The 21,862-nt window shown below is 39.1% G+C and overlaps 1 protein-coding gene across 1 annotated transcript in view; it reads right to left on the reverse strand.

Moving 5' to 3' along the window:
- Positions 1 to 1,411: 1,411 nt before the first annotated feature.
- The window catches only part of arhgef37 (Rho guanine nucleotide exchange factor (GEF) 37), a 50,457-nt gene continuing 30,006 nt past the window's right edge, over positions 1,412 to 21,862 (reverse strand). Inside the window, exons 9-16 of the mRNA XM_057850884.1 lie at positions 19,531 to 19,635; positions 19,355 to 19,468; positions 19,105 to 19,274; positions 14,226 to 14,373; positions 14,025 to 14,153; positions 9,229 to 9,424; positions 6,114 to 6,295; positions 1,412 to 3,718 (exon numbers count right to left, since the gene is read on the reverse strand). Of these exons, the coding sequence (XP_057706867.1) occupies positions 3,500 to 3,718; positions 6,114 to 6,295; positions 9,229 to 9,424; positions 14,025 to 14,153; positions 14,226 to 14,373; positions 19,105 to 19,274; positions 19,355 to 19,468; positions 19,531 to 19,635 (1,263 nt within the window). The 3' untranslated portion in view covers positions 1,412 to 3,499. The remainder of the gene's footprint in view (positions 3,719 to 6,113; positions 6,296 to 9,228; positions 9,425 to 14,024; positions 14,154 to 14,225; positions 14,374 to 19,104; positions 19,275 to 19,354; positions 19,469 to 19,530; positions 19,636 to 21,862) is intronic.

Consider the following 21,862-nt stretch of genomic DNA (forward strand, 5'->3'; position numbering starts at 1 on the left):
AAATATCAGATCGGGACACCTCTAATTTTGACAGCCCTACTTTTAACGCTTTGCAAGCAATGACAGTGTAAATTTTCATATGATCTAATTTGAGATGGACAGTTAAATTTAACAGACCGTAAGGTGATGTGACACAATATAAACAAACAATTTCCATCTATTGTCTCATGTAGGCTAGAATACAATACAACTGAGAGTGCTATGCCTGCCTGCAAAGCAACAAAACAGTATAACTAGACATCCTTTGACTGCCCCCTCCATATCCCTGGGGTTATCAAGCCCTCAAAGAGTGATGCGCTTAGATTTTTGACAGCAAAGTCATTTATAACATCAGTGAAATCCAGTTTTTGAGCAATGCTCAATGGAAAGAATGGCTACGTTGTTAAGCCTGCCCTGTGATATGGTGGAGCATAGGTAGTTTTTTTACGGTGATCGCGAATGTAAACGTTTTCCCGCTTCAGGGCACGTACGTTGTGTAGCCTTGAGTGCGCCAGAGCAGGGTCAAACCATTCTCTGCTAAGACAGAGGGGGGCGTTGTGCAAAAAAAGGAAAAAATATGTATTTGAAAAATATAATATGTTAAAGTTTTTAAGTACATATCGAGTAGAACATTATATTTAATCAGACAATGATTTAAATAAAATAAAAATATGTGAATGTAAAGTAAAATAAATTAAGGGTCATTCAGTGGCCCCTATGATCCTGAGGCCCGGGACAACATAGCCAGTTGCCCCCCACCCTGTTGACGGGCTTGGCTCCGGCCACCCCCCTAATGTAGTGTTCCGTCAGATGACTCGTTTGCTTTATCCTCCGTTCAGGTTAATTTGTTTAGTAAGTTAAATTTCAGACAAAACAAGCATAAAATGTGTTGGTACTTTATTTCTATTGATGTCAACCTGAGCATTAGCACAAATCGTCATTCAAAAACACATGCACTTGTGATATTTCCAATAGGTTAATCTTGAGGACATACTTTCATACAAACATATACTGTACATGTACATAACCAGTGCACAATTATACACTTTAGCAATAATACTGACAACACACACTGTACAACAGGGGTCGCGTTAACCGAATATTTTCCGTCGTTGACCGGTTTTTTAAAACGGTGACAGAAAAAACTGAAGTCCGTCCGTTATTTTGACAGGTTGCAATTCACACCCCAGACCACAGGGTGGTGAGTGAGCATATTAATTAGCTATTGTCTCTCTTAATGCATGACGTCGTTGGCTATTCTGTCAGAATATTGTAGCGTCATCGGGGTCTGGCGGCGGCACCGTGATTGACATATCAACGCGAGGTTCTTATTGGTGCACCCAGTGTGCCGGCGCGTCATCCAATTGGTGGACTAGATTGCCGCCTGTGTATAGACCCCAATCACATGACGTCACAACTCCGCCCCACTGACTGGAGCCGCCATATTGTGTGTCAGCTCGTCTTGTTTACACATTACCGCTACGTACATGCCTCCTACTACGGCGTGTTTTTCTGCTCGTTAACATTAATAATCAAAATGGTGAAGGCGTGTGTGGCGGTTGGTTGCAGTCACAGAGAAGATAGACGGAGAGACTTGAAGTTCTACCGTATTCTGAGAGACCCGAAGAGGAGAGCGAGATGGACTGCTGTAATTCGACAAGAAATCTGGGCACCAAACGATCACCACAGACTATGTAGTAGTCATTTTATATCTGGTAAGAAGCATTTAATATGTATTTAGAAGATTTTGGGCTGACAACCACAATTAAGATCATTGTGTGACGTTGGTGATTGGGGTCTATATAGTTGCCTCTTTTTCTTTGGGGGCGGAGTTGTTGTTTTGTTGGTGTTGTTGGCGGTAAGTAGAGTAAAAAGAGGGAGAAAAATACCACGACTTCCGTGTCAAATTTTTCGCCGCCAAGCAAGCTTTACGATATTAATTAAAAATGAATGAAAACTAAATACTATTGAATATGTCATCATTATCATTTTAAAAATTTAAGTGACGGGTAAAAATAGATTATGACCGGATTTTTATGACCCTGTCAGTCAAAATGACAGACAACGAAAATGTCTAGTGCAACCTCTGCTGTACAATAACCTTCATGTTAAGATTTTTTACTAGCATTCCCAGAATGCACTGGGGTGACAGTTGTCAACTTGAGAAAGGTATGACTGCAGCCCAGAGCCAAGCGACAGCCGCTACAAACCACGCCTGCAGTTGGTACGGTGGCACGAAGAATTCTTTTACGATGTTCAGTTCAAAGGGTTTTTGGGACAATAGGCCCTAGCCCAATTCCTTACCCTAAACTTAACTAGTCACAGGGGTGTGCCTAAACATAATTTGATTGTATGCTTTGCTACACTGCTGGCCAAAAGTATTGGCACCCCTGGAATTCTGTCAGACAGTATTATCTTCATTTATTTTGCTTGAAATGAAAAAACACAAAAGACGGCTGTCGCTTGGCTCTGGGCTGCAGTCAGGTATTATTGGGCTATTTGCAATTTGAGCTCCGAATGTCTTAAAGACTTGAAAAAATATAGTCTTTATATACCTTTCTTAATGTATCATAATAATTAGTGAGAGTAGTAATACCTTCAATTTGTTCACAATTAAAGTCCCATTTATTAGGATTGTGCAAGCTGGCGATTATCATACAAATATGGTTTCCTGCATTTTTACTATTTCCGTCCTTACTAATGCTGACACTTTAGTCCTGTAGTGCAATGACATAACAAATAATCTTCATAGTACGTCCTTTCAAAAAATGAAAAGCATTATTTTCTTCATTCCACCGACATGTCTCTGTATCTGTCTCTTCACAGTCATGTGACCTGCAGTGAGTAAAAACTGTCCATGGCGATAAGTAGCATCAGGTCCTTCAGTGTCCGCACAGGGATGCTAGCATTGCTGTTAGCTCCGCTCAGGGGAGGTGGCTAATGTTATCAGAGTCTCTTTCCAGTTATTAAACTTTAGCAGCAGAATAAAAGTCAGATATAGACCGATTTCAAAACATTTGAGAAACAAGTGATAGTTTTAAAGAACACTAGTCCAAAACAAAATGAAAAACAGTCAAAAGCCAATGAAAAAAATAGCTAGAAACCTAGACGAAACTAATCAAAGGCTAGCAAAAACAGTGTAAAATGCAGTAGTCATAAGTCAAAAACAGTCAAAAACCAAGTAAAGAACAGTCAAGAGCTGTTAAAATGTAGTTTAAAACTGAGAAAAAATTGTTCTCAAGCTGAATCAAGAAGTCAGTAAAAAAACATGAAGCAATATGACACAAGAAGTGTAAACAATATATTTCAAAATAATAAATGTGCATTCTGACTTACTACTGCTGCCTTTGACAAGGTTTTGACGTGCTTTTTTGCCCTGATTATGACCTAGTTTATTAATAGTGACTTTGTTTTTGGCTGTATTTTATTTTTTTAAGATGTTTTTTCCCTATCAGGTTCTTTGACACTTTAGTACTTGTTGTCAAGCTAAGGTATGCAGTCAATGATTTTCAAGCTTAGGCTAATCTGTGGATGCCATCATACTAGTTGGATGAGTGACGGCGGGCGCTACGGCGAGGTAGTTGGAAGGCACGTAGCCCCTCTGCCGACCGCGTACCTCCACCAGGCTCCACTCTGGGTTGCCCCGCTTGTCATGAGGCTCAAGGACACGCACCGGTTCGCCCGCCACCACTGTGACTTCATGGTTCCCTCGCGCCGTGAAGCTGTACGCCGCATACACCTGGAAACATAAAAGGCAAAGAAATCAATCGCTACCAGCAGTGTTGTTTTGGCAGCCATTTTAATTTTCGTCTTAGTCTTTCGACTGATAATACTTATCAGTCTTAGTCATATTTTAGTCATTTCAAAATGTGTGTCTTCATCTCGCTTTTGTTGACATAAACTCAAATTTTGTCTGGTTTTAGTTAGTGTTGCACCGATACCATTTTTTGGCACCGATACCGATACCTGGCTGTGCAGTAACGGCCGATACCGATACCATACTGATACCACCCCGATTATATATATATATTTTAAAAAATTCTTTTTTTTTTTTTCCCTAAAGAGCTACAGTGCCTTGCAAAAGTATTCGGCCCCCTTGAATCTTGCAACCTTTCACCACATTTCAGGCTTCAAACATAAAGATATGAAATTTATTTTTTTTGTCAAGAATCAACAACAAGTGGGACACAATCGTGAAGTGGAAGAATATTTATTGGATAATTCAAACTTTTTTAACAAATAAAAAACTGAAAAGTGGGGCGTGCAATATTATTCGGCCCCTTTACTTTCAGTGCAGCAAACTCACTCCAGAAGTTCAGTGAGGATCTCTGAATGATCCAATGTTGTCCTAAATGACCGATGATGATAAATAGAATCCACCTGTGTGTAATCAAGTCTCCGTATAAATGCACCTGCTCTGTGATAGTCTCAGGGTTCTGTTTAAAGTGCAGAGAGCATTATGAAAACCAAGGAACACACCAGGCAGGTCCGAGATACTGTTGTGGAGAAGTTTAAAGCCGGATTTGGATACAAAAAGATTTCCCAAGCTTTAAACATCTCAAGGAGCACTGTGCAAGCCATCATATTGAAATGGAAGGAGCATCAGACCACTGCAAAGCTACCAAGACCCGGCCGTCCTTCCAAACTTTCTTCTCAAACAAGGAGAAAACTGATCAGAGATGCAGCCAAGAGGCCCAAGATCACTCTGGATGAACTGCAGAGATCTACAGCTGAGGTGGGAGAGTCTGTCCATAGGACAACAATCAGTCGTACACTGCACAAATCTGGCCTTTATGGAAGAGTGGCAAGAAGAAAGCCATTTCTCAAAGATATCCATAAAAAGTCTCGTTTAAAGTTTGCCACAAGCCACCTGGGAGACACACCAAACATGTGGAGGAAGGTGCTCTGGTCAGATGAAACCAAAATTGAACTTTTTGGCCACAATGCAAAACGATATGTTTGGCGTAAAAGCAACACAGCTCATCACCCCGAACACACCATCCCCACTGTCAAACATGGTGGTGGCAGCATCATGGTTTGGGCCTGCTTTTCTTCAGCAGGGACAGGGAAGATGGTTAAAATTGACGGGAAGATGGATGCAGCCAAATACAGGAACATTCTGGAAGAAAACCTGTTGGTATCTGCACAAGACCTGAGACTGGGACGGAGATTTATCTTCCAACAGGACAATGATCCAAAACATAAAGCCAAATCTACAGTGGAATGGTTCAAAAATAAACGTATCCAGGTGTTAGAATGGCCAAGTCAAAGTCCAGACCTGAATCCAATCGAGAATCTGTGGAAAGAGCTGAAGACTGCTGTTCACAAACACAAAGTATTAACGCAAGGGGGCCGAATAATATTGCACGCCCCACTTTTCAGTTTTTTATTTGTTAAAAAAGTTTAAATTATCCAATAAATTTTGTTCCACTTCACGATTGTGTCCCACTTGTTGTTGATTCTTGACAAAAAATAAAATTTTATATCTTTATGTTTGAAGCCTGAAATGTGGCGAAAGGTTGCAAGGTTCAAGGGGGCCGAATACTTTTGCAAGGCACTGTATATACAGTACTGTGCAATTAGCAACTTGGTAACCAAGGGCAAGAAAATTTTCAGATTGCATTAAACAAAACGCATTTAGGGCTAAATATACGGCAACGTTGCCTGAAGCGAACCCCCCATTGTCGTCGTTGTCATCATCACGGTCACTTGGCCTTGAATTGTGTATTGTCTTTTATAGGAGGCGGCTCAGGGACGCCTGATGAGGTCACCTGAACCATCATTCAATTTGACAGGTGGTTAGGAAGTGTATTACACAGTCACACACACACACGTAATGAAATTGCACTATACCTGATTCTCACTCTCTCGAGTTTGCGCTGTCACATAAACTATCGCACACGTTTACAAGCCTTGACACCGCCGTATCTCACTGACATGAATTAATAGTAAAAATCAATAACGTACACACACACACGCAAGCACGCGTTTGGAACACACAGGGTGCATGTGCGGTCATGTGACAGGCTGCCACGCCTGCTGCAAAATACGCTGTCAGATCACATCAATCACAAACACGCACACACAAAATTTAATTTAGGAAATAAATACTCGGTGATAAACAATGGCTTTACCTGGAAGCACGGCTGGCTGAATGTTGCCGCCATTGTTGTCGTATGCGGGATGTCCGTCGTGTCCGAGTGTCTCCTGACACTTCCGGCGGGCTGCGGGATGCTCAGGTGAGGCGAGGGCGGCGGCATCTCCTCCGCCTGGTGATAGCGGGTCAACCTGTAGGCTGGTGCGTAGCCTCGTCTTCCTGTTGGTAGCAAATGCAGACATGATAGTCAAATTTGATTCGAATTAGGGCAACAATTAACGATTTTTTTTAAAAAAAGCTCAATTAATCGTCTGATTAATTAAACTAGGGCTGTCAAACGATTAAAATTTTTAATCGAGTTAATTACAGCTTAAAAATTAATTAATCGCAATTTAAACCATCTATAAAATATGCCATATTTTTCTGTAGATTATTGTTGGAATGGAAAGATAAGACAAGACGGATATATACATTCAAAATACGGTACATAAGTACTGTATTTGTTTATTATAACAATAAATCAACAAGATGGCATTAACATTATTAACATTCTGTTAAAGCGATCCAGGGATTGAAAGACTTGTAGTTCTTAAAAGATGAATGTTAGTACAAGTTATAGAAATTTTATATTAAAACCCCTCAATGTTTTCGTTTTAAATAAAATGTGTTAAATTTTCAATCAAAAAATAAACTAGTAGCTCGCCATTGTTGATGTCAATAATTACACAATGCTCATGGTGATGAAACCCATAAAATCAGTCGTACCCAAGCGCCAGCAGAGGGCGACAAAACACCAAAAAACACAAGTAACAAGTGGACATGACACTGTGCTGTCATTTTAATCTGTTTGAGCGGGGCATGTGCGTTAATTGCGTCAAATATTTTAACGTGCTTAATTAAAAAAATTAATTAACGCCCGTTAACGCAATCATTTTGACAGCCCTAAATTAAATTAAAAAAAAGTAATAATAAAGCAAATGTGACACACAGAATGGCTTGCTAAAATTTGCTTAAATATATTGTTCTACGTAAAGGACGTCAGCCAAGGTCGGCCCTCCACATTTTTACCACACCAAATTTGACTCCCATTGCAAAAATTTTGGACACCCCTGGTCTAAACACTAACAGGCTGACCCCCCCCCCACTTCTTCAATCTCTGCAGCAATGCTGACAGCACTCCTGCGACGATCTTTCAAAGAAAGCATTTGGATGTGACGCTCAGCAAGTGCGCTCAGCTTCTTTGGACGATAAATCCGAGGCCTGATCCGAGTGGACCCTGCTCTTTTAAAACGCTGGATGATCTTAGCCACTGTGCTGCAGCTCAGTTTCAGGGTGTTGGCAATCTTCTTGTAGCCTCAGCCATCTTCATGTAGCGCAACAATACGTCTTTGGAGATCCTCAGACAGTTCTTTCCCATGTAGTGCCATGTTGGAACTTTCAGTGACCAGTATGAGAGAGTGTGAGAGCTGCACTACAAATTTGAACACACCTGCTCCCTATGAACACCTGGACCTAGTAACACTAATGAGTCACATGACATTTTGGGGGGAAAATGACAAGCAGTACTCAATTTGGACATTTAGGGATGTAGTTTCTAAGGGGTGTACTCACTTTTGTTGCCAGGGGTTTAGATATTAATGGCTATATTTTGAGTTATTTTGAGGGGAAAATAAACTATTATATAAGCTGCACACACACACTACTTTTCATTGTGTCAAACTGTCATTTTATCAGTGTTGTCCCATAAAAAAAAAAAAAAACGTAAATATCTGCATAAATGAGAGTGGTGTACTCACTTTTGTGTTACACTGTATGAATGGGTTTATATTAGGGCTGTCAAAATTATGGCGTTAACGGGCGGTAATTAATTTTTTAAATTAATCACGTTAAAATATTTGACGCCATTAACGCACATGCCCCGCTCAAACAGATTAAAATGACAGCACAGTGAAATGTCATCTTGTTAATTGTGTTTGGGGAGTTTTGTCGCCCTCTGCTGGCGCTTAGGTGCGACTGATGTTATAGGCTTCAGCACCCATGAGCATTGTGTAAGTAATTATTGACATCAACAATGACGGGCTACTAGTTTATTTTCTGACTGAAAATTTTATGAATTTTATTAAAACGAAAACATTAAGAGGAGTTTTAATATAAAAATCTACAGAAAAATATGGCATATTTTATAGATGGTTTAAATTGCGATTAATTAATGTTTAAGCTGTAATTAACTCGATTAAAATTTTAAGCGTTTGACACCCCTAGTTTATATGTGTGGTTTCTTTACAAAAAGAAATTTACGATCAACTTTACTATCCAACAATAACTAAAGCACCACTATGCTTCTCTAACACACAATACTGTACAAACGGATGCTTAGGATACTGATTAGCAAAGTCACTAACTAGCATAAACCTTTGTGATACAAACAATGCAATTGGCTTCATCAACTCACCTCTAATGGAGGCACACTGAATCTAACGACACAAAAGAAACTCTTGACATTTCGTAATATTATTAGTTGTATTGAGTTCATTTTGTCTACACTTATACATTAGTCGATTTTTTCTTTTATCCCAGAAAATAGCTGTAGGTGCTTCAATCTTCAGTACAACATGAGGTGCATGGAGTGCTGCTGGGTGTAGAAAGTGTACTTTTGGTACTTTTTGGTGTGGGGATAAAAAAAGTGATCATTCAAAAAACCGAGGCACTCAGGAAGTAGAAAAATAAAAAGCCTTTATTAAATCATGGCTTTGTTCTGATTAAAAAATATCGATATGTTTCGGCCAAGCAAGCCTTGTATCAAAAATCGCCACAATTATGACACAAACCTTGATATAATGGGTCGATGATGAGGCTCAGAAAAATTGCTACTTGCTATTTCACTGTTTTTAAATTGGTTTTGTCAACTATCACGTCTGTTCCAATTTAAATGAAAGAAAAAATAACTAGCCACAAGATGGCGCCAATAAGCTGCGTTAGTGTGCTACCCTCAAGTCATGACTACAGTAAAGTATAGCCAATCTTAATAAAACTGTTGTAAATCACATGAAAAAAATTGACATTCAAGAAAATAAATGGAACACTCTCAATATTAAAACAGCCAGCAGTACATATGATCTACGATGTACTTTATTAAGTGTCCAATCACTCACCCCCGGCGTCCACCAGCCACCTGCGTCTGTCTCCGCGAGTGTCCGCGTAGCTGATGACGGCCACGAGCTCACCCTTGGCGAGGCTGAGGTTCATTTCTCGGGTGCCCACCACGGCGGCTGTCACTTGATAGATCTTGTCTGAGCTGTGCTTGACCATCAGCTGCTGGAGTCGCTGCTGTAAGGACGAGTTCAGGGGCTAACCGGACCAGACGGAGAAGAGCCAAGTTACTTATGATACGAGCTAATGACGTAGTGGCGGAGCAGGACAGACAACTGCCTATTGCTTGGTGATGACTTCAAACATGCTTCCTAGCTATGCAAGACTACATATAATGCTAGATACATGACTCGAAAGCACTAATTTAATCTCCCTTCCAGTTTTTAATTGGCAACAAATCAAGGGCGTAGGTTTGCATAGGGACAGTAGGGACATATCACTACCAACTTTTCAGGATGCTTAAATTATCCCCACCAACTTTTACGCAACATTTTCATTATATAATGACTTCAATTACAGTATATAGGTAATTTAAATTGTCTTCCCATGTTATAAGGATAGAATTAACCCTACCATTATTAAGTGAATTACTATACTTTCAATATGTTTACATTGACCCCTCTTCACTTGCTGAATGTGCTAGTCCCATTTTCCCCACCCTCAAATGCAAATTTGATTGGCTGATGAACTAGGAACTGTTTTCTCCACCAGAGGGCTCTCATGCTCTTTGGACGAATAATGCTTCATTTATGGGGTTTTTTTCCTCTCTCATAGTCTCATTGGAATTGAATTTTCCCTTTGGCTTAATGTGGTTATGTAATGCGTAATTGTCCAGAATCATTATAACAACAATTCATATACCATTGTTTTTTCAAAAAAAATCAAACAAAAATAAGCAGTTACTCAAAATGTTACTCTTACTTGAGTATTCTTTTCACTGTATACTTTTGTACTTGTACTTCAGTACATTTTTTGGATGACTACTTTTACTCTTACTTGAGTAATATTATTTTGAAGTACCGGTACTCTTACTTGAGTAAAAGTTTTAGCTACTCTACCCACCTCTGCGTTTGAATATTTCAATTTCAATTTGCTTATAAAATCCAGACACTTATTCTAGAAGTTTTCAAAATGTTTCTTTAGTAGTTTTTAAAAACAAAGGTGTAATCAAAGGGTGTACCACCGAAACCAATTCATATGCACTGCAATCCCCCCCCCCCAAAAAAAAAACACCTTCCCTTGTTTTCAGTGTAAATCTACTGGAAATAAGTGAAATTATCTGCTAGTGCTTCAAGTAAATTTTACTCAGATTTCTTGAAATGAGAAAAATACCTAGCTGAAAATAAGCTTTAAAAAACTTGTCAGAAATGTTCTTAATTCAAGAATAGATATTGTTCAAAACATTATTTGAAAGCATTTATTTCTTGATTTAGGTGAAAAATGACCGACTTGTAGTCGTATGGCCTTAATAAGAACAAATACTGTAGCAATACTTAAAGTAGTGGAAGAATCTGATGCATTAATCTGTTAACCAGCCTTTAACACTCAGAACAAGATGGAGAAAAATATCCGACTAGATTTAAGAAAAATGGTCAGATTAAGACGTTATAAATTTGCAGTGTCGAAGTTAAATAAATTTGTATTGCTTTATTTTGCATCGATAATTTATCCTATCAATTCATTCTCACATTGGTGAGAAGTGTAGCCCTGACCACCGTTCACCCAATCTGCCTGGTTTTATTAATGTCCCGTCTCAAGCAAAAAGTGTCCATGGAGGTTATACTGTTATACCGTCCCTACGAATATTGCGACCAAACCTACGCCCTTGCAACAAATAAACACAGAAAACCAGCGATACGATCCTTTTAATTTCATAATAGGAAATACTGTTTACTCCACTAGAGGGCAATCATGGTCGTTGGGCGAATAATGCTTCATTTCTGTAGCTTTTTTTTTTATCTTGCCATAATTCAATGATTTTTTTTCCCCTTTGGCTTAATGCGGTTATGTAATAGGTTATGCTACAATATGATAATAACAGTTCCTCTTGGACTTCATAATGATATTGACGGGTCAGTCCCCAGACACTGCGCCACGCCTTCACGAAGGGGGCCGTCCTACACTCCACTTCAGTCAGTCAAAGTTATTCAACACATGCAGCTTTCCAACGCCGGATTCAGGTTGACAAAGTACGAAAGCTATTCCGCATACAAACAGGAAGGATTGTCTCAGGAATGATTTGTTTGAGGATTCAAGGTAATTATTGTTATTTTTCGTACCATGCATGCATTTTGAGATGTTGTGAAAAAAATAATAGGAGAAATTAACGTTATTGGCGTCGTAATTCGCAATATCTACGTTAAAATAAATGCTAACTGCCCTATTTTTTTGCTTTTAACCAAGAATCGAGACTGTTTTACGTCCATATCTATAAAGAATTCAGGGATTTAAGCAGTTATTCCCAAAAATTTCAACTAAAAAGCTCTTTATTGTGATAAGGCGGCGCCACAGTGGCTTAAAGACTAGCAGCACATTCGACATTTATATATAATAAATGCTGACTGCCCGTTTTTTGCTTTTAACCAAAAATCGAGACTGTTTTACATCCATATCTAGAAGGATTCAGGGATTTAAGCATTCATTCCCAAAAATTTCAACGTAAAAAGCTCTTTGTTGTGATAAGGCGGCGCCACAGTGGCTTAAAGACTAGCAGCACATTTGACATATTTACGTAAAATATATGCTAACTGCCCGTTTTTTTTTTTTTTTTGTTGCTTTTAACCAAGAATCGAGACTGTTTTACATCCATAGCGAAAAAGAATTCAGGGATTTAAGCATTTATTCCCAAAAATTTCAACGTAAAAAGCTCTTTGTTGTGATAAGGCGGCGCCACAGTGGCTTAAAGTCTAGCAACACATCTGACATATTTACGTAACATAAATGCTAACTGCACTTTTTTTTTTTTTTTGCTTTTAACCAAGAATCAAGACTGTTTACGTCCATGTCTAAAATGAAGTCAGGGATTTAAGCATTTATTCCCAAAAATTTCAACATAAAAAGCTCTTTGTTGTGATAAGGCGGCGCCACAGTAGCTTTAAGACTAGCAGCACAGTCAACATATTTACGAAAAATAAATGCTAACTGCCCTATTTTTTTGCTTTTAACCAAGAATCGAGACTGTTTTACATCCATATCTAAAAATAATTCAGGGATTTAAGCATTTATTCCCAAAAATTTCAACGTAAAAAGCTCTTTGTTGTGATAAGGCGGCGCCACAGTAGCTTTAAGACTAGCAGCACATTCAACATATTTACGTAAAATAAATGCTAACTGCCCTATTTTTTTGCTTTAACCAAGAATCGAGACTGTTTTACGCCCATATCTAAAATGAAGTCAGGGATTTAAGCATTTATTCCCCAAAAAATCAACACAAAAAGCTCTGTGTTTCCACTTGGTCAGCTTTGACAGCATAAGCGGATTTTAAGGGGGGACCGGGGGCAAAAAGTGTCATTGCATGAAATTGACTTTCCTATATATATATATGTATATATATATATATATATATATGTTTTAAAGCGATAAACTGCAACAAAATTGAATGAAATGAACAAAAAAAAAAAAAATTATAATGGGTCAAAATTATTTTTTCCGAACAGATCATGTGACTAGCACCTTAGACGGTCATTTGCTTTTCATGTAATGTTCCCCCCCAAAAATTAGGGGAGGGCAATTTTATTTTTTAAATGATTTTTTTCTTTGATTGAAAATATTTTTTTTTGTTGAAGCAACTTTTTGGGGGATTGAATGATTTAGACACAAATGTCCTATCCATAAATGGCCAAAACACAAAAGGATTGTTTCAATCAACGAAAACTTTTACAATGAAAAATTAAGTGTTAAAATGCAAAATTTTCAATTTCAAATATTTTTTCGCATTCAAAAAAGTTTTCTATGATTGAAATTTTTCTTTTTTTTTTTTTGATTGAAGTGATTTTTCTTTTTGAAAAAAAATATATTTTAAGCAACTTATTTTTTTGACTGAATAATAAAGACAAAAACGTCCTAGGCAAAATGTGGCCCAAACACATATCAACATTACTTCAAAATCAAAAATCAATCAAAAAAACTTGACTCCAAATAAAAAAAAAATCTATAAAAAAGAAATAGGCTTTCACATGCATTTTTTTGAGTTTCAAATTTATTTTTGCATTCAAACACTTTTTTTTTTTTTTTTAATTGAAACTTTTTTTTTTTTATTGAAAATATATATTTTGATTGAAGCAACTTTTTTTTTTTATTGAAGCAATCTTTTTTTGATTGAATAATAAAGACACAGATCTACCTCCATATGGCTCCGCCCAGGGGATATCATTTTTGACTGGAGTAACTACATTGGCTCGACACCGGCGGGCGTACCATATTCAATGGTTGACGATCTTGGCGAAAAGTATTGCCTAAGCAGCCTGATTCAGAAATCCCCTCAAGAATGATGGGAAACAAAAAACCCTCATTGTTAACTTGTCATTATAAATATTAATGTAAGTTAATTTCATTGCTGACACTGCGTTTCGGGGTCATAACATGTTGTGCCCCCCCCCCCGCACCAAAAATCAAACTCCGCCTATGTTTGAGGGAGATAGGCCCCCTATTAATCGACCCCGCACCCCGTGGCCCGTCAATATATTATGAAGTCTATGCAGTTCATATTAATAACTGTGCTGAGAATAGTACAGTAATAGTATAATAATAGTTGCCGACTGTCAAAACAAAAACAAAAAAAAAAAGGCAAATTGCAAACCTGAGAAGCAGGCCCCAGGAGCGTCTCTTCCACACCTCGACCTAAAGTGTCAAGGGCCCTCGCCCCTTCAAGTACCGCTTTGTCGGCCCACTCCCAAAATGCAGCGGCGTCTAAAGAGCTGTGCGGAAGCTGCGAGGACATGAAAGGCACGTTGAGAACAGGTCTATAAAACAATCGTGTTTGCTATTCTGAAGCGGATACCTGTTGGGCAAAGCTCTGGAAAAGCTGCTCCAAGTCAGAAGCCAGGTCTTTGTGCAGGCAGCTGAACGTTCCTAGCATGCTCCAAATCATCTGCAGCGCCACGCCGTTAAATTTGGGAAGCTCGTTAAGCAGCAACGTGTTCATCGTCCTGTAGGACCAACATTAGTTTCACTCGGTAACGTTCCATTTGCCAGGCAAACATGACTCAAGAATCCATGCCTGATATGACGTAGGATGTCTGCCATTTTTGTTTTAAGTAGCGGTTTATCGTTAATATTTTGCCATTTCCAGGGCAGCAAACTTCAGGGTTCCTAAAGGTTTCCTCAAGTTAAATTGAAGACTTTTAAAGACCCAATTAAGACAATTTTTAAAAATCATAATACCTATTTCACAGCCATGTCGACAAAGAACAAAGCCGTGAATTTGTGTTCATTTTAGGGCTGTCAAAATTATCGCGTTAACGAGCGGAAATTAATTTTTTTAATTAATCCCGTTAAAATATTTGGCGCAATTAACGCACAAATACCCCGCTCAAACAGATTAAAATGACAGCATAGTGAAAGGTGTACTTGTTGTGTTTTTCGGAGTTTTGCCGCCCTCTGCTGACGCTTGGGTGCGACTGATTTTATAGGCTTCAGCACCCATGAACATTGTGTAAGTAATTATTGACATCAACAATGGCGGGCTACTAGTTTATTTTTTGATTGAAAATTTTACAAATTTTATTAAAACGAAAACATGAGGGGTTTTAATATAAAATTTCTATAACTTGTACTAACATTTATCTTTTAAGAACTACAAGTCTTTCTATCCATGGATCGCTTTAACAGAATGTTAATAATGGTAATGCCATCTTGTTGATTTATTGTTATAATAAAGAAATACAGTACTTATGTACCGTATGTTGAATGTATATATTCATCTTGTGTCTTATCTTTCCATTCCAACAATAATTTACAGAAAAATATGGCATATTTTATAGATGGTTTGAATTGCGATTAATTGCGATTAATTACGATCAATTAATTTTTAAGCTGTAATTAACTAAATTAAAAATTTTAATCATTTGACACCCCTAGTTCATTTATTTCTTGAAAGTGGAAAGGTGGAATGTGTGCAGGATGTAAGAATGTAGCGTATTGAATAGGCTATTCACGCAACACCACCAAAGCGCAGACACAGACCACAGACCAATAGAATAGAATAGAATAGAATAGAATGCCTTTATTGGCGTTCTCGTTCGCAGTAGCATTTAGCGTTGCGAGCGTCATCTTAATCGGGCAACCACAACACCTATGCTTTCGTGGTTGCTGTTGACCCAAACTGTTATGTACTTCCTTAATCTAAGTACATGTAAGGCCGAGACTTGAATGGAACAACACTTCTTTATTCAGTGTGCTTCTCAACATATATATCACCAAACCATCACAGAGATTCCTTTTATGCTGTAATACCACACCCACAGAAGTGCACACTATGGCAATAACAGTGTGACATAAATATGTCACCCAAACGATGGGCATAGATCCACTCTAGCGAATCCACTAGCAATCATAGCTGGGCTGGGAAGCAGCACTAGAAGCTAGCTGGCTAGTGTTAGCTGCTGTCACTTCGCTTACATTAGCAGCTTGCTGGCTGTCTTTAGCTTCTGTCTCATCAGGCTCGTGAGCTCAGGATTTTGACACGGGGCTGTGTTGCATTCTCAATGATTGCTTCCTCTGCTCTGTTTATTTATTTAGGCTACGTTATTTAATCAAAATGACAAATGACATTTTTGAGTAGAAATGAGACACGGCGAAGTACATACATCTAAAACCCAGATATGAAAATTCAATACTTTTTCAAGACTTACTAACTTAAAAAAAATCAGTTTTTCATCAATGTCATTGCTAACCATTTTGAGTTTCGATGCACTAGTGGGGTGACAATAAATCGATCGTTACATTGTATCCCAATGGGTTACCGGAATCCCGACAAGAATCGATATATTGTCTTAAAAGGATGTCACCAAAACCAACCAACCAAAATACTGCTACCAAAATTTTGGGCTAGGAAAGTTTCTATGTTAACTCATTGGCTGCCATTGATGGCGCTGGCCTATGACTGAAGACCGATCTGGGTCACAGCACCAATGTGACCAGTCTGCATGGAGCCGCGCCCAGTGGCGGACTTGGCAATTTTGGGGTCCAAGGCGAACATATCCAGGGGCCCTCTTCATGGGTCAGGGGTTAAAAAGGTGAGAAGGGTGTGGAGGAAATATGTTCTGGTACACTATGGCTGTCCTAAACGAAAAATTTTCTCCTGATTGGTCAACCGGCTAGTTTTACGATTAATCGACTAATCTAATAATTTTCTTTTTTTTTACTAATTTAGCAATGACATTTTTGTTGACGCTTATTAGCTCACAAAACTATTTTGGAACACTTAAATTCTTTATTAAAATACAAATAATCATGTAAATAACAATAATTAATCAGAAATAAACAATGAGGTTAAATGCTGATAGCATTTACTAGCGCAAAAGAATGGAAAGTAAACAGATTCAGAACACTGACTTTGCCTTTCCAACATTATTCAAAACAATTCTTAAAAAAAATTGTAGCAATGTTATTATAGTATACTACTATATATAATAGTATAATAATTATAATAATTATTCATTGCCAATCATATATGTCATGACGAGTGTCATTTGAAAGCTATTCTTAGTGTAGAATCTGTATTATGTAGTATTTACTCAACATATTATTATATTAATTCTGAAGTATGTGGGATTAACTCCAGAAATCATTATTTATATGACGAACTTGACGAGCTTTTGCTGTTAACCAGCTGTTGTGTGTTATTGTATGACTGATTTGAACTGTACTACATTGTTACGCCACAGGGTGTGCTGTCGTGTATGTTATGTTCGGTAAGAAGAAGAAGAAAGATAAAAGAGGCATTAGAGGCCTCTGTTCTCAACTTCTCCCTCCCTGCACTTTGGCTCGTTCGCTCATGTGTTCGAAATAAACGATAGCCGACGTGCAATGTAGCAAGTGAGCTGTAAAAATAGCGAGCTTAATGGCGTGAAAACCGCGGGTGAGCTAAGTGAAGCTAACGAACACCTAAGCGGAGCTAAGCGATGCTAAACGGCGCTAAATGAAGCTAAGCGACTGATACACAGTCCGTCGTCGTGGAACAGTCCATTGTAGTGCGTGTGTGTCTGTGTGTGTGGGGGGGGGGGGGGGGGCAGTGTTGTTAATAACGGCGTTACAATATAATGGCGTTACTAACGGCGTTATTTTTTTCAGTAATGAGTAATCTAATTAATTACTTTTCTCATCTTGGCAACGCCGTTACCGTTACTGAGGGAAAGGCGTGCGTTACTATGCGTTACTAAGTTGGTTGAATAAAAAAAAGTCAGAAAAACGGACTCACGGGGACGAGAGCAGAGCAGGAGTGGGGAAGACGCCGTTGCAACCGCGATGCTAAGTGGCTCCAATAATACCTGACTGCAGTCATAGCCGACAATCTACACCCACATGACACGGTAGATATCATATTATAGAACTAGATGCAAATGACAGACACTGCTGCATTGCCAACATGTTTTAAGGACTACATGCGTTTGTAAACAGCCGCCATCTTAAAGCAGTAGACCTCTCAGGAAGGCCCTGATGTAGAGATCCTTCCTAGCGAACCTAAGTAATTTTTTTAAAATCTAAAATGCTCCTAAATCGGCAAAATCTTAACTTAAATCTATCTTTAAATGATGAAACAGTTTTAAAACTTACACATGTTTAAAGTAGACAGAAGGGAACTAATGCAATAACGGGAGAAATTTTAACAACTTTAACGATTGATTCACAACTTTAAATGACTTCCACACATAGCAAAGGTTACTAGCTAGTTATCGCAATACCCTTTTGTCTAGTTAAGTTGAGGGTAAAGAATTGGGCTAGGGCCAATTGTCCCCCAAACCCTTTAAGCTTCACATTGTGTGACCTGTTTTTTTTTTTTTTGGGAGAAAAAAAAAAAATATCACTAGTTACTTTGCCAAGTAACTAATTACTCTTACATTCAGGTAACTGAGTTACTAACGCAATTACTTTTTGGGAGAAGTAATTTGTAACTGTAATTAATTACTTTTTTAAAGTAAAATTAACAACACTGGTGGGGGGGATAATATAAATGCAGCATTCAAGTTTTCTTTTTTGTTTTGTTATTTGTTTGTTTGGTATGCTGACATAATTATACATGACGAATAGTTGGGGGGTTATGCTGGCTCCAGTGGCCCAAGCAGTTGCTCGTTGGGTCAAGGGCAGCTGGTTGGGGGCCCCCTACTGGTTAGGGGGCCTAAGGCAATCGTCTACTTTGCCTGAACAGTAGATCCGCCTATGGCCGCGCCACACGATGCGACCCGTCCCTCTTGTCCAGGTCAGGACTGGCGCATCCAGCACTCCGGGACAGCGTGCTTAGCCACTAAGCCAAAAGCCCAGGCGAGCAGCTTTAGCTGCCAGCGCGCCCTCTTGAAGGCATGAGCAATGAAGGTTTCAAGGGGGTGAGTTTAAGGGTTGCACGCATGTCAGTTGTGTGCGTTTCATAGAAACCCCGAAACCCCGTTTGTGTTTTTTGGTTCATTTTACAAACAAAAGGACAACGGTTGCAGCTCAGTGACGTATAATCTATCAAATTTGGTAAAGTACCCCCTGACCTAGATATGGGACTTGAAATTAAAATATGTATTAAAAAAAACGGTCTAGCCTTAAAAACTGTTCTTCTGTAATGGGATCAAGCATTGGACGGAGCCTTCCTGAGCTACAAGTCCTCCGATAGCCGTTTGAAAACGGCTAATCGGCGCCACACCTAATGTGCATTGACAATTGTAAAGCCTCACCTGTACGTGTTGGCGATGGCCTGCTCATCATAGCTGAGGGAAGTCTTAGCCTCGATCACTTCGTAGTCAAGCAGCTTGTGCAGTCTCTTACGGATCAGGTTCCTTGGGCCCACCAAGAGGTCACGGAGTGCGCACAAAGGCTTGTGGATCAACTCCCTCATTCTTTCCTCCTGCGAGGTATAAGAATACCCCATTAGATCTAGAAAAATCTTCAAAAACACATTTAATTTGACGCTGGCCAATAACTCACAAATACAGGCAAGATCCACAACCGGAGTCCGCTGGTGATTTCCTTATAGCAAATGGGCACCTTCTCGCCATCCATGTCCAGGTCAAACTCTTCTGTTCTGCAGTTCAGGAACGTCTGAGGACCAAACAAACAGTGATGATTGCTGAGGCTATTTTACGTCAACTTGGTGTACCTACCCGGAGGTGGAAGAGATAGAGCTCCACGTTGTCCAGCAGCTGCAAGATGCCGTGCTCTAGGACTGTAAAAAAGCCTTCCAACGCATCAAACTCTTCATCCACCAGCTGCAAAAGAATACAGGTGAAACATAAAAAAAAAAAGACAATTTAATAATAATAAATATGTTCACATCTTGATAATGGGTACATGGATAAACGTCATTTGGCTAAGGCATAAAAATAATGAACAAAAATTACCATTATTTTACTAATCACATTTTGAAATGTACCGAAATTATTATGGCTGCAGCTATCAATTATTTAAGTAATCGATTAGGTAGTTCGAATAAATGAGTCATCGGATTACATCGGATTCATTATTTATTGCGCTGCAGAATAAATTGATGGAAGACAAACGTGTTTATGCTAGCAATAATATTTATTTTGGCTTGCCAAGATTGCACTTTCAAAACAGCATTAAATGCAAATACAAAAAAACATTCAAGTGTTTCTTCAAACTATGCAAAATTTCACATTGAAGAAATCTGACGTTTTAGCCAGAATGCCAGAATCACGCCAGCCAAACAGCCGGACCCACGCTGGCCCAGCTACAACGACCCGGGCCGGCGAAATACCGACAACCTGGCCAAAAGGCTAAACTCCGCGCGTTCACCTTAGTCTTAACCCCTTGTACTAACTCCATTTTGAAAGATGCAAGAGGGCTTCAAACACAAGTTGACAATTTATTCAGGTCGACAGCGATCAAACAGCAAGGTCGAAACAGCAACAGACCCAGGTGAGGAGGCAGACTCAGGGTCACCATATCACAAGTCAACAAAAGGTTCTCAAGAAAAATGACAACGATTAGTAAAACATTCAGTCTTTCTGACGGCTTTCGCTGGGCGGGCTGTGGGCAGGAAGAGGGGTGCGTCTGGGTCTTTTACTGTTGCAGAACTGGGCGGTTAAGTTCGTGTGTCACCGTTGCTGGGTCATGGTTAGTGAGGCAACTGAGGTGGGATGTTTAGCCTGCCTTGACGTCTGAGAGGCGCCGAGCTATCAAACTTGTTATTGGGTGTACTTGTAGTACAGGACATTAACAACTGTTGCGGTCCACGAATGTGGAAGCAAGCAGACAACAACAGAGGGATTACTTAAAAAGGGTTTATTGAAATGGCGAATGGCAGCAAGTCAATATCTCAGCAAGCCGCCTAGGATCGGTTTAAATACACTGCTGATGAGCTGGAATTGGATGCAGGTACGACGTTGGGAACTCATTTCAATTTGACCAGCAACAGAATGCCAGTCGTCATACTAGCTTCGCTTGTATAGAGCAGATGTATTCTCTTAATCCAGCCCAACCGTGTCATCACCCCCAGCGTGCATTGCGCGCGTGAAACATGGCACACTCTGCAGGTCAAAACATGTACTAAATATTACAGATTTTAAAATCAATGGCAATAATCTACATGTTACTAATAACATTTTTTAGTAAACGAAAATTGTGGTTTATTAGAGCCTAAAAGTCTATAAATCCGATTGCGGGGGGTTGAGGGGGGCTTCCTCGGCATGCATATCAAAGGCTCCTGCGGCGCGAGACCGCGCTGTTAACGTCAGCACTCGTACACGTCACATTGGGCGTGCGCAGCTGTGCTACTAAACATTAAAAACAGCAAATATGGTGGAATGTCGGCTTTAATTTACTGTTTTAATAATATTTTTAAATTAAATATGTTGAACGTTTCAATTTTTGTGCCTTTTTGAACAAAAGAAAAATGACATTGCTTCGAGTTGGCGGGGATATTTTTTTCCGGGCTGAGGGAGCTTGGTGGGGTCAAACTGCATCATTCTCTGTCGCCCAGTAAATCTGCACTGGCCCCTAGGGCCTGGCATGAATACTACATCGTTTTCATGCGGAATCGCGACATTGTTCAAATGGAGACGCAAATGCAAATTTGAAATTTTTCGTATTCCCGGAGAGTCACCACGTAAACGGCCCATTAGATTAGTTATGTCATAGTCACTGTTGCCACTAGAGGGCAGTGTATCCACCCAAATCAATTAAACTAAATGCAAACACTTTCAAAATAAACCATTACAACGCCACTCTAATTAAAGTAATCAACGAACAATTTAAATTTGATTCGAAGCTTTCTTCTAATCGATTTACTCGAGCTAATCGATTAATCATTGCAGCACTAATTTTATATTACTTGAATTTCCAAATTCATAATTATTGTTTTATCATTCATGTTAAATTTTGTTTTTTTGATTAAATGACGGTAAGTATTATAATTAGGGTTGTTCCGATCATGTTTTTTTGCTTCCAATCCGATCCCGATCGTTTTAGTTTGAC

The sequence above is a fragment of the Corythoichthys intestinalis genome, chromosome 11 (genome assembly GCF_030265065.1).
Source record: "Corythoichthys intestinalis isolate RoL2023-P3 chromosome 11, ASM3026506v1, whole genome shotgun sequence".
Classification (NCBI taxonomy): Eukaryota; Metazoa; Chordata; class Actinopteri; order Syngnathiformes; family Syngnathidae; genus Corythoichthys; species Corythoichthys intestinalis.